Here is a 17,565-nt window from a genome sequence, read left to right on the forward strand (position 1 = left end):
GCGCCAAGGAAGCTTCATCTGACGTTCTTCGACGTATTTAGGGTATGGAGTGTATTTAGGGTTTTTGCCAGGGGTTAAGGAGATTTCTCTGACACATAACCTTCAATGTCCTCGATTGAGTTTATTAGCTCACCTTAATTTAAGACAAAACACTTATTTCAATCTTTTTTTCTCAGCTTCTGTGGTCCCAGCGATCTGCCTGTTGGCGGTCTGCTATATCGGCTGCAACCGTGCAGCAGCCGTGGCCCTCATGGCGATCGGAGTTACCTGCGTCGGCGGCATGTTCTGCGGCTTCCTGTCTAACCATATCGACATAGCGCCTAACTTCGCAGGTACAGTAATGTCAGTCTGTCTTACGTATAACGCAAAATGTTTGAAAATAAAATTAATAAGACGGCAAATCCAACTTGATATGCCTTAAATAAGGTCAATATTTTGCGAATCCATAAAATGGCTGACGACACCGGGAGGAGCATTTTGAGCATTATCTATCCATCTATCTTATCAATTATTAGTAGGTATATACCTACTTTACACAGTGGCGGAACGTTCATAGAACTTTTAAAGAGGTTCATGAAAAAAAGGAAAGCAAATTGCTTCGGCTTATCTGCAACTATTTTTGATGCGCCGCCACTCACGCCTACAGATCTGTCCTATAGGCGTATACTCGTACCTAAATATGAATGAATTCACCACATTCATCAACTCGTTTCAGGAACCTTGATGGCGATCACGAACACCATAGCCACGATCCCTGGCATCGTCGTCCCTATATTCGTTGGCGAAATAACCAAAGGCAATGTAAGTATATAAATCTTTAACTTACAAAATACACGGAACCTTTGACTATCTTTTTGTATTTTTTCCTATTCAGTTATTATTGAGCGTCGATGAGACTTCGAACTCACGACTTTATTATTTATTGCAATTGCACGTTGGCGAACATTTACCTATAGATATTTCCTTCCCGTAGTGAATCATAAAATATTTACTTGATTCATGGCTGGAAAATAATAAAAATTATCTTTCTGCGTCAAAGCCAATGCATAGTCACCTCAAGCAACTGCTAAAATAATGTTATAATTTAACAGTTCCTTTTTTCTTAGGGAATCACGCAGCTTACTCATAGATGTTGTTGTTTATAAGTAGATAGGTACCTTTATTTTTAAATATGACAGTACGTCGCAGGAACCCGTAGTCTTGATACATACCTAGGTACAAAGGCGGCGTTAGGCGTGGGAGACGTGGGCCATCGCCTACGGCCTCGCGGTACGAGGGGCCTGGTGCCTCAAATAAGTACCTATATCTGAGTAACGTAAAAATGTTCGTTATTACTTGCACCACAAGAGTGCCTCGCTAAATGTACCTTGCCCACATACAATTTTGGTCTTGCCCCGCCACTGCCTAGGTACTTGACTATTATACGGTAGGGTTTTCGCTAGAACTACACGGCTGTTTGAAGACGTGTTACGTTTTACTGAGGTATGCGTATTTGTATTGTATTAGAAACGAAGAAGAGTACATTGAGTTAGTATTTAATTATTTTTTTACTCTTAATAAAAACGTATTTTTACAAGCTAACCCTTGAGTGATCACTAGTATATGAACTAGCATCGATAGTTGAGTTTATCGATACAGAAACTCCCTACTTGTCGAACAATTTTGCCCCACGGATTCCTATGTCTGATGATATATTTATCATATTTACTTCCAGAAAACCATAACCGCCTGGCGTGTGATATTCTTCGTGACCATAGCCTTATACGTGATCGAGATCCTGGCGTACACGATCTTCGGCTCCGGAGAGGAGCAGCCCTGGAACAGGGTGCCGCAGGAGGAGCCCGCGGAAAACAAGCCGCTTAACAATGATACTGAGAAAACACACGTGTAAACTAATTCAGAGGCAACTGGAGTGATCATTTCTACACACACGTATTCGCCTCTTTACTCCGTAGTTTTTGACCCTAGAGCAATTATTTTATCAACACATTAATATTATCAGTATCGGTATCGAACTGTTTTGCTTTTTTTTAAGCGCTAAAGCTCTTCTAAGATTGCCTAAAGGAACAGAAAGAGAAGCCTGGTATTAAAATCTGATATCAACGAGCAAAACGCAAAACAGTCCGAAACGGGATATTTAGTTATCATTTAGATTTTTCTAAGATTCGTTACTGTTGGTTAAGTTTTGGAGGAAGAAACACTCGAGTAAGAGACCTCGATTTTTACGCATTCGTTTTTTGGATTTGTTTATTCTGTCTCAGTTTGTTTTACGTGAGTTAATCTGGTGTTTACAGATTAACTCACGTAAAACAAAAAAAACAAGCCCTTTCTATTTCTTATGTCAAAATTGCGTTAAAAATTCAGCGGCTTATTCTTTGTGTGTAGTTTTTCAGTTACCGATCACGAACCGTAAAATGGTGTATTATATCTATAAGTATATTTTATGTCACGTGTCAAAGTACTAAGGACTTTAAAAGGATATCGGTTATCTTTATAGTATTGAGACAGCCTTAGCATGACTTGCGAAGTCGTGCGCGACTCCAGATGTCAAGCGCGACTTCAAGTATGAAGTCATGGTAAGCGGTCTGTATTTATTTAGAACAATTAATATAAGTTTTTTTAAGCTTTTGATGTAATAACTTTTAAATATTTACTATTATTCTTGTCGGCTACATACAATATTTAGTAAGATTGTAAGCAAAGTCATGTACTTAGGTTAAAACCTATTAGACCTATGATTTATTTCAAACGTTCCAGAATTGTCTTTATTATTATGAAGTAGGTAGAGTCCGTCTAAACTAACTTTGCTCCGATTTGAACAGAACAAAGTGAGGGAGGGTTGACATTAATGATGACATCGCCACATTTTGTCATTAAAAATGGCATGCAGAGTTAGCTTGGTCCGACTCTAATAACTTTTATATGTGACGTTTCACAGTTAAAGGTACCTTATGGCGGATGGCGCGTAGCGTAGCACCGCACTAGTATTGCAGCCTCGTTAATAATGTCGTAAGCGCCAACTGCCGAAGGTACCTTTACCCGTGGAACGCCACATATTGTCACGTTTTTTTAAAATGTTAGCAATGTAATGTAAAATCAAAAATAAATAAATAAATCTAAGTTTGATATTATCGACAGACATTAAGCTACAACTCAACAATAATGCATAAATAGTATGTAAGCATTTATAAACCGTGTTTTTTTATTTCCGTTAATTTCAACGGTGCATTCTTGAGCTTAAATGAAGTAACTTTTTCAAAGACATCAGTATTCTATAGTACTTACGGTTTTTTAACATTAGAAAGAAGGTAAGCGATCTTGACGTGTCTTTATTACAAATTACTTTTGAAAAATAATTCACAGCAAAATATGTAACAATTACAAATCATATACGATCTTTTGCATTATTTTGCTTTCATAAGTAATATAAACAAATTTGAATGCTTTTTTCAATAATTTTCAATAAAAAGGCACGTCAAGTTTGTTACCTTTTTTCTAATTCTAAAATAAACGAAATATAATTAACTCCATTTCGCAGATAATAACTTATTTTTATCTGAGTAGGCCCTTACGAGCGTGTGCGCTTGCCCTAGGGCCTGTTTACATATTGATTATGATTAGTGTTTAGTACGGTCACGTCTGAAAATATCGATATGGACAAACGTGCCAGAAATATGTATACCCTACCCCAATATATATGGGCCATAAAGTCGTGTATACATATTTTTGGCACTTCAATCGTGTCAATGTTTTCAGACGTGACTGTACGAGTTTATACATTTGCTACTAAACTTACGTACTATCTCGGACGATCGATGTTCGATATGACACAGTTTTCAATTGTTTGGTTGGGATAAAAGTAATGTCCGTGTTACAACGCTTATATGCAACATTAATATATTTTTTCAAAAAAAAAAAATACAACGCCATCTAGTTTCCTTAAACATACCCATGCCCGTAAGTTAAAGGAATTAAAAAAAACACGGTATAGGAAGTAAGATTAATAAATAATTTTATACGTATATATTTTACACGATATTATATATGTATTATGAAAAATATACCGAGACGCTGTATGTCGTATGAAAATTTATAAAAATATTTAAAATGATAAAACTAATCCATTTAGATGTCAATTTATAAAAACACATTTCCTAATTTTTAGAATTTGAACAATGACGATTTTTAAAGTTATGTATGTTACATAACCATGTCTATTCAGCTTGTACTTATACCTATGTATTTTGTACTTACATATACTTAATATAATATAGGTGGCTTGCCAAAGACATACTTTATAAGAGAATTTAATTTTTAGATTTAGGACAAGATAAATAGATATCTAGAGTAAGATAAATAAGATAATATTAATATGTCCATGACATTTTTGCAGCATTATATACTAATAATTCAGCCTCTATGCGTCCCACTGCTGGGCACAGGCTTCTCATGCGCGAGAGGGCTCGGGCTATAGTCTCCACGCTAGCCCAATGCGGATAAATAAATAATGCATTTGCTTTTGTCATTTTCTACAAACATTAAAATTATTTTACTTATTTTATAAATAAATTGATGTATTGCTAAACCAACATTGGGTTTCATTTAAAGGAAATTTACGAGTATTACTTATTCTTAGGCATTTGTTTCGCTTGTGAGACTTTAAATTTTAGGATTACCTAGAATACTACCTCGAATGTATTTTGAGAAAATTATACTATTTGTGGATTTAACAAATATGGTTTAAGGCGGTTATCACAGTGAAACCGTAGGGCGCCATTGATTTCTCCTGCCCCTATGTCGGAAAAAATAAGTATAGGCCGACCCCATCCCCCCTATATTACGTAAGAATCTAAAGGAAAAATGAATACACGAATGGATTGCTTTAGTTAAAAAAAAAAACATTTTTGGTACGTTTATTTGTATGAACAAAGTTACTTGAGTCATATACAGTATAGCAGGGATCGGAATCGGTTTTTTGCAAAAACATCGAAATAACCATATATTTCGGTTTATTTTATACTCCAAATGTAGAGCTCAGTTATGTTTTTAGATAACGACTTCGTATTGTTAGATTGCCCAATTAGAAATGAAATAATTAACAAAGAACGAAAAAATACCGTTTTCGTTCCCATACAAAAAATACCGGTTTCCGATCCCTGCAGTATAGAGTGTGGAAGTATTATTTTAAACGTCATAATTTCATAGAAATTTGTATTCGTAAGAACCACTAACCCCCTTGTAAGAAAAAATAAGACATGTTCGACCCCCCCCCCCCCTCCCAATTGTCTTACGTAATAAATGGATGGCGCCTAGCGGAAGCTTAAGTAACTGCCAAAGTAATACAAAGCTATTGCAAGTTAGTCGGAAATAATAAAACGAAAATTATGTGTAACACAAACATAATATATTTACAGATACTTTCATACAAACTAGCATACTGTTTTATCTACGAAGTCCATATATATCTCTTACATTTTAAAAGGGTTTTTAGGCTGCACATTCCGGAAATGATGACCAGCAACATTTCATTCGACATTTTTTTATAAATCGGTAAGATTCATATCAAACAAAGGAATTTGAATCTTCTATGCAGTAGATAGATCCCATTTATATGGCAGCGCCGCACTGCGCAGCGCCTGCGACTACTCGCTAACATTTGAGTTGCCACAAAAATATGCAATATACGTACGGTTCAAAGTCTTTTGGCCCTAGTATGCCGCGCTCTGTTTCAGTCGGTATTGATTCATAAAGTCAATTTTTTTAAATAAAGTTACTTGACACGCACTAGCCTCGCGATGTAGGAGGGCCCGAAGTTGGCGTCACTCGTGGGTGTGACCAGCTGCCCGTAGCGGGGTGCTATGGAGCCGGCGGCCAGTGATAATGTTCCGGCCAAATTTGCAAAGGGAACGGACAGGTCTCTGCAATGGATTAAAAAAACATGTCGTGTCGGTTTTTAAATTCATTCAATAGACGAATGCCTTATCGCGTCGTCTCTGGTCTGACTTAAACTGTGGTGTCAATATGAAGAAACTACCAGTAGCTAATTAATAGTAATAATAGTACTGGCTATGATTTTTCATGAACTCAATTTTGGCAGCATGCGGCATGCGGCAAATAGGTAAGAACGAAAAAGCGTCTTGAAGGTATGCTTGAACAACACTCTCGTTTTGGACGCGGCTGAGTGATTACTTATTATTATTATTATTTTCATTTATTTTTCAAAGGCATACATAATCAATTTTAAAGTTACTGTATATAGATAGACTGCGGGTCATATATCGTCAATCGTCGCCTCCCGGCTGATACATTGTCAAATGATAGTTTAGATGCTATCATGAGTAAAAAAAATAGTCAGCTGGTTGTATTGCGGTGGAAAAGCCGTCAGCTGGCCACTAGAACATGTAAATAGTACGCGCCTTACCAATTATGTCCGCAAAGCTTGCGTAATGCGTGATTCGTTTATTGAAACGCCTGATGGAATGCTACATGCAAAGTTTCATGATGAACTGATGATGAATGAACTACCATAAAAAGGTAAAGCGCTTATTTTTTACATGTTCATGCGAACAGAACAGCTGACGTTATTTCCACCGTGATACAACCGGCTGCCGATTTTTACGAGTCTAAAGAATATATATAAATGTATAAACCTTACTTGACAGTGGCGATCACACCATGCGTTTCAAATGCGTGCTTGAGAGCCATGTGGACCACGCCGTCATTTTGGACGGGGCTTAGCGAGCATGTGGAATATACTACTGCTCCACCTACTCGAACTAGCTTCAAGGCGTTCCTGCAAATAGTACAATATATTTAGTGTTAGATTAATTAATTAAATAGTTATTTGTGGAACAAGAGAGTAAATCAATGCTACGAGTGTTGAGACTCGAGCGAGCTAGACTCTACAATAAAATTAGGAGTGTACAGAGTAAAAATTTAACGCAGTACGTAGTCTTCTCTAATATATATTTTTAAGGCACGTCGATGGCAAACAAGCATACGGCCCGCCTGATGGTAAGCAGTCACCGCAGCCTATGGACGCCTGGTTTTACATGTGCGTTGCCGACCCTTTAAAAACCTGTACACTCCTTATTATTTTTAGACATTTATTAGTCATTATTATAGACCAATATTACACTTATTAGTAATTACCAAACACAGTTTATACTAATGGTGCTGTTTCGATTCAATAGTTATAAGATGTATTTTACTGTGTTATATGTTAAATCATCAAACTTGGAAGTACTGCGTACGGACCCCACATTATATAAATACCTTAGACAGTTCTAAAACAGAAGACAAAATAATAGTCACTAGTAAGTATAAGACGAACTCATGTATGCTAATCTCCTGGACGGGGGATGATATCGTCACTGCGCGAAACTCAGTCTCATTCTCATAAGTAATAATAATAAAACAAAAAAAAAACTCACGTCAACAACTGCGACTGCAACTCCGGCATACGCAAACGCTCCTTAATCCGATCCGGCCTGAAGATATTGTTCTCATCCTCGTTCATCGTGTGCCGGTCGGTCGTGCACGGCACGTCTACCAATACCTGGAAGTTCACTTACCAGTGTCAACATGTCACTTGGATTTTGAATCTTATCGCAACGAGATAAGGTCTAGTGGTAATCAGTGACGTTACTACGTCTGGCTTGGAATCGGGTAAGATCTGCACTGGGCTTTCGGGCGAGTATCCGAATTTGAGCAACGGTAGCATGAAATCGGGTACTTTTAAGATAGTTGACGCTCAGCTTTCGAGCGATTAGGTATACTAACATCGAGGGACTGCAACGACGGTAAACTCGGCTACTGTGTGGGAGTGAGAGGCCAACATATACGGTTTTTTTCAACACTTAACCATATTCTGCGAAATGTATGTGTAGGTCGTTCTGAATAAGTTTAGTTGCGGGATCGAAACGTAGATCGTAAAATATTTACTGTTCCTTAGAATAAATCGATGTCTCGACATTAGTCAAAATTCATGAAAAAGCGTATATTTTCGCGATTTCATTCGCTTAGTCGTCTAGTAAAAATTATGTATGGCTTACATATTCACGTCGCAAAGTATGTTTAAGGCGAAGTATGGTAATCGCTTACGTTAGCAAGTATGGTTGAACGTCCGGTAAACTGAGCCGGTCTTTGACCCGAGCCAGTTGGTAGACCAGGTTAGCGTCTTGGTTGATCGTCCGTCTGTCTGTCGTGCAAGGCGCGTCCACCAACACCTGGAGGGAGGAGTAAGTTAATAAAGAGTTAACACTATAGAAAACTGCGTTCCTCGGAAGCCTATTATATGTGTGTATACAAATTCTAGATGGCGTTGTAACGAAAAGTTTAAAACATAGTAATAATCGTTTATCGTTTATCGTAAGAAATGTATAAAATATACGGCTTTTCAAAGGAACGCTGTTTTCTATAGATATTGTCTTTATAAATTTATTCCTTCCTACAGGAGCGGACGGTTTTTAAGGCTTCTTTACACGTTGGTAAGATTTAGAATATCTTTTGCATTTAAGTACAGTCAAGGTATTAAATATCAACACGGAAAAAGTGCCACAAATATGTATACACGACCTTATTTCTCATACATTAAGGTAGTGTGTACATATTTCTGTCACTGTGTCTTTTGAGAACTAGTAACGCCATCTTGTGACAAGTAGGTCGGTACTCACGACTTATTTTTATATTTCTTTTTTTTCTTTTGTAAGAATTCGATATGTTTTCTTAAAGAGTTACGTTTTTTTATTTATTAGGAAAACGTAAGCATTTGACCACAATCTCACCTGATGGTAAGTGCCAATGCAGTCTCGGATGGATTACCTAAAAGATGTATTTGTATGATTTGATATGACATATATATATATTTTTGTCAAATTTCTATAAAGTAGCTACTGTATGTAATTGCATGATTTCTATAATAATCTAAATAGTATTTTTTTTTCTTATTTAATGCATGTTAATTATAAGATGTAATGTTTTGAAAAGATGTGTCCCGCCGAGTTCTTGCCGGTCCATATTGGGGTACCCTCCTCCAATTGAGGGGGGATTTAAATCTTCTCAGGTCAGAGATGTAGGGTTAGAGCCGGTGTAGCTTTATTTAACGTTCATAAGCGCATTGTAATATGCCTACTTGAATAATAAACTATCTTTATCTTATGAGCTACTTTTGGCATGAATGTAAAAGAATGGTCCAAGATGCTAGAGCCGCCAGACCTAACTTATTTTGTAATGTAGTGTTACATTATCCCAAGCATTTTATTCATGAGAAAATAAATAAGGTCTGGCGGCTCTGGGATCTTGCTCTACAAGATGCTCTGTAAAATATCTGAATAATCACTTTAACGTCTTGATATTTGTAAACACCTTGGCCGCTCTGATATAATAGAGGAGTGGTATGCTTTTGCTGCAAAATTGTACGAGTATGACGATGAACCAGACCACAACATTGCTTTATTCGGCTATGGACAAGTGGAAGAATACCTACGTATGTTTTTTATTGACCTAAATGTATTAAATCTGCAAATAACACAAATCTGCGATTTCTAAGCGCCGAGTGTGTTACCAACTGTTTGGCGGACTACCGTCTTCTATAATTTGTATTTAAACAATTAAATATGAAATTCATAATTAAAAAAGTTCTCAGACTCTTAAGAAAGTATAGTACGTGTAATCCACGATGACGTGCAGATTTGTCAAATCTAAGCTTTAATAACGTGGTAATACGAGTCAAATCACGCGTCTTCGTGAATGACTCGATCTATAGTTAATACTGTGAAGGTTGGAAACCTTCACAGTCTCTTGATAGATAACTGGCAACGATTATTTGAATTCAGAACTATCGCCCTGCTGAAGGAATAAAGATCTGCAGGCGATTGGATTCTGAAAGTTGCAAGCATCTGTGTTAGTCGCCATTATTGTATTTCGTTTATGAAGAAAAAATATATAATAATATTAGAATCTACCCTGAGCGTTTACATTCCCCACCTCAGCTAGACCGTAACCCTTATACAGTACGTACCTTATCGAACCCGATGTCGTCCGTGAACTCCCGTCCGTCGCGCGTGCACACAACGACGCGCTCCCGCCACGAGTTGCTGGTCTCGAAGTCGATCAGGTAGTCGCGGAATATGCGGCTGATCCTGCACACATTGAACTTGAAAACTAAACCCTAGAACTGATCATTATTTTTCGTATTGTTTGGAAATAATGGCATTTAAGGGAAGTAAATTTGATTTAAGTGTAAATTAACATAAATATACATTCTAAAGAGCATATAAGGGCAAACTATATTCGATATTAAAGATCGAATCGTAATACCATTGATCGATACTTAATTGCCTATTTAGTGGTACAGACACCATACACAGAAATAGACATATAGTAAATTTTAATAGTAGAACGAGACGGATGACAAGAAAAAATAAAACACTTCCAAGATGTCGTTGTTCCACAGGTTCCACTCATCGGACAAAGTTAACTCTTGTTGGTATTGCATTGTGGAATTGCAAGTGTGGAATGTCGTCATTATTAATGTCAAATTTCAATGAAAATGTGACGCCATCTACCATGACACTTTAACTCTTTATTTTGTCAAACTCTAGCTCATAGAGCCCCTAAACAGCACGTTGTTAAAAGTTGTTGTTGACTCGGGGGCACAATTTTTTCTAAGACTTAACATGTCTTCTACAAGCAATAACTCTTTGACATAAATAACAATGTAACAATACAATACAAAATACAAATCCTCTTTATTGCACAACCTCAGAATAAATGTATACATGGAAACACATATAATACATGAAGATAGAGGTAAACAACAGGCGGCCTTATCGCTACAGAGCGATCTCTTCCAGACAACCTTTAGGTAGTGGCCAAATGAAACTCTTAATATAACTAATTAGGTACTTGTGGCTATACAAGTTATACAATGTAAAAAAGCAGGCAAGTCAGGGCGCTTCTCAATCACGGAATTTCAAACTTCTATGCAATAGTTACAAACGATGTTATATGATATAATACTGACGGTGATGATTACCTGTTGGTCCGTGAAATGGAGGAGTCATTGCACACTATGACGTCGGGGAGCAAGGTCTGCAGCGCCACGAGGGCCTTGCCCCCCGGCGCGCTGCACAGGTCCAGCACGCGGTCGCCGGGGGACAAGCATAACGCTAGCACTGCTAGCACGCTCCCACAATCCATTGGATAATAGTTATATACACCTATAAAGTGTAAAAACCGAATTTTAATAGCCCAATTTGATCTAATTATTATCATTTCATAAAGGACTGTGCGTCCGTCAAAATGATTCAAAAACCAACAGAGTTAGGAATAGGTCATTAGATAGCTATTTATATGTCCTTCAATTCGTTAAATTATCTCCATTGCAGAACTGAGATATTGGTATTTTAGTCAAAATGTCATCAGCATCACCCTTAGGTATTATCTGGGCAATAGAGTCCACCGCTGGGCGAATAGTTTACCGCGCTCACAGCGGTACGCGAACATCTACCCTGCATCTAGCAATTAATCTACTTACTTGGACTCTATTGCCTAGGTAATAAGGGTGATGACTGATGATATTTTGTCTAAGGTACAAATATCTCAAGTTCTGCAATGCAATTCCGCTTGGTGCCCATAAAACGAAATGAAGTATATAATACATGAAATACCTATCTAATGACCTAACTCTCATTTCTCAAGCATACAAAGTTGCCCATGGTCCTTTAAGTACATGCACAATTCATTTTAAATGGAATAGCGGGTTCATTTATTTATTTCTATAAATACATAATCATTTTAAGTGGTCTTTTAGCTAGCTAGGATTGTCAACTCTTGACAACTAGTGTCATTGCAAACTACAACTAAGCCATAATACGAAAGAGGATTGCCTCGTTGCTCTGCAGAGTGCGGGCCAGCTCCAACCCCATCCTGGCTACGGTAGCGGGCCGATACGACTCACCTGTTGTGCGACATTTTGAGGGTATCATGACCGCTACCATGTGATTGTTTGTTATTGTTGCTGTACTTTTCGCTTTTCTTTTTGTATTTGTTCTACTAACACTTAGTTTTAAACCTTAAATGTTACTAACCATTATGGACTATTGTTGTCTTTTGAAATAAACAAATTGAAATTGAAAATGTACGGAGCCATACAGCGCCATCTTACTGACATATTCGAAACACTATTTCTTCTTAGACTTCACAACTCTTATGCAATTAATAACTTTTAGCTTTCAGGGAAGCTCATAACACTATCTAAGATAGTGTTATGAACTAGATAGTCTATCTAGTGTAAACGTCTGGCATTTCATACTATAATTAAATAATGAAAGTAAGAATAAGACACTGCTACTTACTTGTTTTACATCTCTTTGGTTCAGGAAACATGTTCCAATCGCTGCCCATTTCATATGTGTACACTTTGAGGTGCTCCGGAAAACTGAATTCCGTCTCCGGCTCTATTGCCAACGGGAAGTCTGTGTCTTCTGAAATTTGTTAAAAATAGCCGTGTTTTAGGATAATGGGGTTAAAAATCACATATTATAGTATTTAAATACTATTTAAGCGTATTATGATTGTTTTTTGGATATTTCTCAATTAAATAAAATTATATCTTTTTTTTATATTAGGTACACTGGTTTCAACTATTTTTTATTTTAGAACCAAAATATCCGTATATTTATGTTACGAACTTCTGAATCCAAGGCACCCGATTTTTGTAATGTCCGAGTGACGAGGCGCCCGGCACTGGAGGCCCGACTTCTATAATTATACAAAATATAAACTATATCTCTCACAGGGGTTACGGAGGTTCTAAAATATTCCTCATATCTCACGGGGTTTAGACTATCCTTCGTATGTTATGGAGACTGGTCTGTTGAAGCTAACTTTATTTTTGAGTATAATAACAGTGAGACACCTCATTTGGTTCTCGTATGTTTCTTTTATCTTAATGAATGTTTTAATTATACAGAATTTTGACTCTTGGAGACCCTATACATCTCTAAGTATAATTTGATAAACTATATAATCATTTAGTTCCGACACTTACATATATTTACACCTCTAAATCATTATAGTTTTTTCTGTTTGTTTTTTTTTTGTAATTTGACATTTAGAGACTACATGCTCTAAGTAATAATAATACTTTAGTTTGCATTAATAATTTCAGTTAATTTATAATTGTTGATGTGCTTGTTTTTGCTTGCATGTAAGTTCTATGTTAACGTATAAAAGTGCCCTGGTGGCCTATTTTCTGAATAAATGTTGAAGTTGAGTCTCGAAAACCAACCAACTTACTAGCATAGTAAGAATAGTGCAGCGACTCCGGCACCCACTCGTCCATGCCCTTCAGCTGCGTGGCCGGCACATACTGGTACAGGGCTTCAGACGTGACCCCCATTGACGGGTCGATGATCCGGGACATGTCCATTTGCGCGCTGGCCAAGGATTCCTCTAGGGTCAAGTTTTTAAGGGTCCTGCAAAATTAAAGGTCATTCCTTTTCATGTCTTGTCATATTGACTGTATTTGTTTAAATGATAGTGTGATAATGTCAGTGTCTGTCTGATCTGTCCCTAAGTCTTTGCCCGTCAAGGACGTCAACTGAAGCGCGTAGCAGCATCCCAATGTCAACCTTGGTGCATTTCGATAAGGTTCACGATGACACGTTGCGCAAAATAGTCGTGGCGTTCAAAGAGTGTTATGTCACGTGGCTAACTCCGTCCATTAGCAACTGCACTACACATAAAGTTTGAACTAGAATTCATAGCTTATGTTTCTCTTTTGATGAATTTTATGTCATCTTATATTCCATCCAGACAAAATGCATCAAGACAATTGGGCTGCAAGGCGCGTCAAACAGACATACATGAAAAACATTACCTGACAATGATGTCAGCTGGGTAAAAGACTTCTCTAATTATCCATTAATTTTCCTGACCATAAACTTGCTAGATTTTTTTATTACTTATCTTCTCTCTCAGGAAAACTGAGATGTGTGGCCCTTTTTGGTAGTCAAAGGGATAAGTGAGTGAATCAAATTTATAGTGTCATCTGTTGCCATAGTTACGGTTAGTTTTCCATGGGAAAAAACTGCTAGGTATAAAAATTCTCAGCAACAGCGAGCAATCAAGTAGTTACTACAACAAGAATGTATAATGAGCCATCTGCTAAGAATGTTAATAGAAAATAGTTGTCTATTTATTTAAAAGAAAAGTACCTGGGCGACGGAGCTTTGCTCGGTTATAACTATTTATTGTAATATGATGGTGATAATCTTAACTACATTTTTTTACTAAATTAAACTTGTCTAAAACATTAAAAATTAAAAAATGATATATAAACTTGAACATATGAAAAAAAAAAGTTAGTCACCGGGCGAGATTCGAACCCGTAACACTCGTTTAGCAGTCCGCGTCTTAACCCGCTGGACCAGACGGACAGTGGCCAGCAACACGAAATTAGCGACCATATTCTGCGTCGAAAGAAAAACGCATGAAAACTCGAAAACACGCGTTTTCCCAAACATAAGACTAATCTAGATAGATTGTATACCCCCAAAAACCCCCATATACCAAATTTCAGCGAAATCGTTAGAGCCGTTTCCGAGATCACAGAAATATATATACTTATATATATATACAAGAATTGCTCATTTAAAGGTATAAGATATGCCTGTCATGTGGCAGCCAGATTTGGTAAGAAAAAAGTACTTACATAAAATAGCTAGGTACTCTGGTAACATACGGCCAAAGATAAGGTTATAATACAGCTGTTAGGTTAGGTTAGAACTACGTAACAAGAATGTGATACAACATTTCTTCCAACAGACTGTGTCACTCTTGTCCCTTGGACAATGGGAAAGAACAAATTAAAAGTAGATCTCCTCAGGTATCTTACAATAAATGCAATGCATTATTTGAGTCATGATGATATGATTATTGTTACTATTGTTATACTTACTGTTTCTCAACTTCCTTCTCCTCCTCATTACTTCTGATAGTCATATCGCTCAGCTCCAACTTCTCGGGCAGCTTGTCTTGTGGGTATATGCTGGATATGTCGTCCGACTGCACTTTGGCTGTGTACTGTTCAAGGGTGGCTGTCTGTGTGTCTGTTTGTGTGGGTGTGGGCGGGTACTGTTTGTGGAACTCTTGCTGTACTGACATGAGGGCTTTGAGGCAGTGGGCACCTGGTGGTAATGCGTATAATCTTTATATAGGGTTCAATACTCAATCTACCAAATGTTCAAATAAAAAATGTAATTTTATCTGTGAATGATATCAAACCTACCCTATAAAATAATGATGGAGAAAGTTAAAAAGCGGCCAAGTGCGAGTCGGACTCGCGCATGAAGGGTTCCGTACAATTTAAGACGTATTAAAAAAAATCTTCTTATTAGATCTTGTTCAACATGTTACCACTTTGGACACACATTTTACCACTTTGGAAGTGTCTCTCGCGCAAACTATTCAGTTTAGAAAAAAATGATATTAGGAACCTAAATATCATTTTTGAAGACCTATCCATAGATACCCCACACGTATATGTTTGATGAAAAAATTTTTTTTTTAATTTTATGACGTATTAAAAAAAAACTACTCACTAGATCTCGTTCAAACCAATTTTCGGTGGAAGTTTGCATGGTAATGTATATCATATATTTTTTTTAGATTTTTCATTCTGTTATTTTAGAAGTTACAGGGGGGGGGACACACTTTTTTTCACTTTGGAAGGTTCTCTCGCGCAAACTATTCAGTTTAGAAAAAAATGATATTAGAAACCTTAATATCATTTTTGAAGACCTATCCATAGATACCCCACACGTATGGGTATGATGAAAAAAAATTTTTTTTTTTAAATTTCATGACGTTTTAAAAAAAAAATACTTACTAGATCTCGTTCAAACCAATTTTCGGTGGAAGTTTACATGGCAATGTATATCATATATTTTTTTTAGATTTTTCATTCTGTTATTTTAGAAGTTACAGGGGGGGGGACACACTTTTTTTCACTTTGGAAGGTTCTCTCGCGCAAACTATTCAGTTTAGAAAAAAATGATATTAGAAACCTTAATATCATTTTTGAAGACCTATCCATAGATACCCCACACGTATGGGTATGATGAAAAAAATTTTTTTTTTTAAATTTCATGACGTTTTTAAAAAAAAATACTTACTAGATCTCGTTCAAACCAATTTTCGGTGGAAGTTTACATGGCAATGTATATCATATATTTTTTTTAGATTTTTCATTCTGTTATTTTAGAAGTTACGGGGGGGGGGACACACTTTTTACCACTTTGGAAGTGTCTCTCGCGCAAACTATTCAGTTTAGAAAAAAATGATATTAGAAACCACAATATCATTTTTGAAGACCTATCCATAGATACCCCACACGTATGGGTTTGATGAAAAAAGATTTTTTGAGTTTCAGTTCTAAGTATGGGGAACCCCCAAAATTTATTGTTTTTTTTCTATTTTTGTGTGAAAATCTTAATGCGGTTCATAGAATACATCCACTTACTAAGTTTGAACAGTACAGCTCTTATAGTTTCGGAAAAAAGTGGCTGTGACAGAATCGGACAGACAGACGGACATGACGAATCTATAAGGGTTCCGTTTTTTGCCATTTGGCTACGGAACCCTAAAAAGGATCTACTATAATAGTATTTAAATTATAAAACAAATATCTAAAAACAAGGGGTTTCTTAATATCCACTTGTATCAAAATATAGGGCTTTGCTGCTAGTATAAAACATTTGAATCCTAGCTAGACTATATTGATTTCTGGCCTTTTTAGGCAACTATAGTCCAAAATTCTGTAAAGTCGTTAGGCAGGCTTCAAATTTTATCTACAAAAATCTTTCTTTAACAGTTTACAACCTGCACATATTCAATTCCACTTTACAAAATCATTACTAATCTAGGTACAACTCTAAATGCACCTCACGCAATTTTAGCCAATGGCTGTATGAACTAGTAAGTAAATACAGATACTTACCTCTCTCGGTAAGGAAGTCAATAGTTTCTTCAGAGTCCCCATAGTTGTTGACTACAGCCACATATTTAGAACGCCGCAGCATTGCCTCCTTCATCGGTGGCCATTTCCCGCCGAACACAGACCCGTAGAACTCGTCGAAATGATTCTGAGCCTTGTACTTAGGACTAGTTTTCTTTTTTAATTTAGCCTATAGATATAAATTAAACATTTTAGATTATTTTCATTATATTTAGTTTCAAAAAGAAAACAAAGCAAAAGTTTGTTACCCAATGTGTTTTGGATTTGTATCTTATTTGTTGCACTAGTAATGAATTTATGTGGACGTTTTTGCAAATATTTATAATAGATAACATTCTGTTAACGTAATAAATAAAAAGATAATAAAATAAATATTTTTAGGTTATATGTTGTATGCAATACACTGAAAGTTTGACATTAAGGTTAGTGTGACCAACTAGTAAATAAAATACAGGGTTATAACCGCGAAAATCGAAGTTCGTCAATTGTGGGCATGTTTCTCTGTCTCTCTAATTACGTCTTAGTGAGAATTAAAGAGAAAG

At 36.5% G+C, this 17,565-nt stretch overlaps 2 protein-coding genes across 5 annotated transcripts in view; one reads left to right on the top strand and one right to left on the bottom strand.

Moving 5' to 3' along the window:
- LOC133526559 (sialin) overlaps positions 1-4,589 on the top strand; it is a 33,151-nt gene extending 28,562 nt beyond the window's left edge. For both annotated transcript variants that reach the window (XM_061863233.1, XM_061863235.1), the window contains 3 exons: positions 177-332; positions 716-801; positions 1,715-4,589. In XM_061863233.1, coding sequence (XP_061719217.1) covers positions 177-332; positions 716-801; positions 1,715-1,891 — 419 coding nt within the window. In that variant the 3' untranslated portion in view covers positions 1,892-4,589. The remainder of the gene's footprint in view (positions 1-176; positions 333-715; positions 802-1,714) is intronic.
- A 793-nt stretch (positions 4,590-5,382) lies between these two features.
- On the bottom strand, positions 5,383-17,384 carry LOC133526292 (5-methylcytosine rRNA methyltransferase nsun-4). Of its 3 annotated transcripts, none has more exons than XM_061862843.1 (10): positions 17,272-17,384; positions 17,006-17,192; positions 14,966-15,194; positions 13,303-13,481; positions 12,360-12,488; positions 11,039-11,222; positions 10,022-10,142; positions 7,434-7,558; positions 6,656-6,793; positions 5,383-5,918 (listed from the first exon to the last, which is right to left on the bottom strand). In XM_061862843.1, the coding sequence occupies exons 1-10, from the start codon at positions 17,356-17,358 to the stop codon at positions 5,771-5,773; spliced, it is 1,527 nt and encodes a 508-aa protein (XP_061718827.1). In that variant the 5' UTR covers positions 17,359-17,384; the 3' UTR covers positions 5,383-5,770. The 3 variants fall into 3 exon arrangements, with proteins under 3 accessions (XP_061718827.1, XP_061718829.1, XP_061718830.1); XM_061862845.1 differs by lacking the exon at positions 7,434-7,558 and adding an exon at positions 8,104-8,228; XM_061862846.1 differs by lacking the exons at positions 5,383-5,918; positions 6,656-6,793 and adding an exon at positions 8,104-8,228.
- Between the last annotated feature and the right edge of the window lie 181 nt (positions 17,385-17,565).

Source organism: Cydia pomonella, chromosome 16, assembly GCF_033807575.1.
Source record: "Cydia pomonella isolate Wapato2018A chromosome 16, ilCydPomo1, whole genome shotgun sequence".
Lineage (NCBI taxonomy): Eukaryota > Metazoa > Arthropoda > Insecta > Lepidoptera > Tortricidae > Cydia > Cydia pomonella.

Bases quoted from the DNA above. Each gene is read 5' to 3' on its own strand.
- LOC133526292 (XM_061862843.1), bottom strand. From the start codon at position 17,358: ATGTTATCTATTATAAATATTTGCAAAAACGTCCACATAAATTCATTA. The intron at 12,489-13,302 runs GTAAGTTGGTTG...AACAAATTTCAG, and splicing joins GCACTATTCTTACTATGCTA to AAGACACAGACTTCCCGTTG. The intron at 11,223-12,359 runs GTAAGTAGCAGT...TACACTTTATAG, and splicing joins ACCAAAGAGATGTAAAACAA to GTGTATATAACTATTATCCA.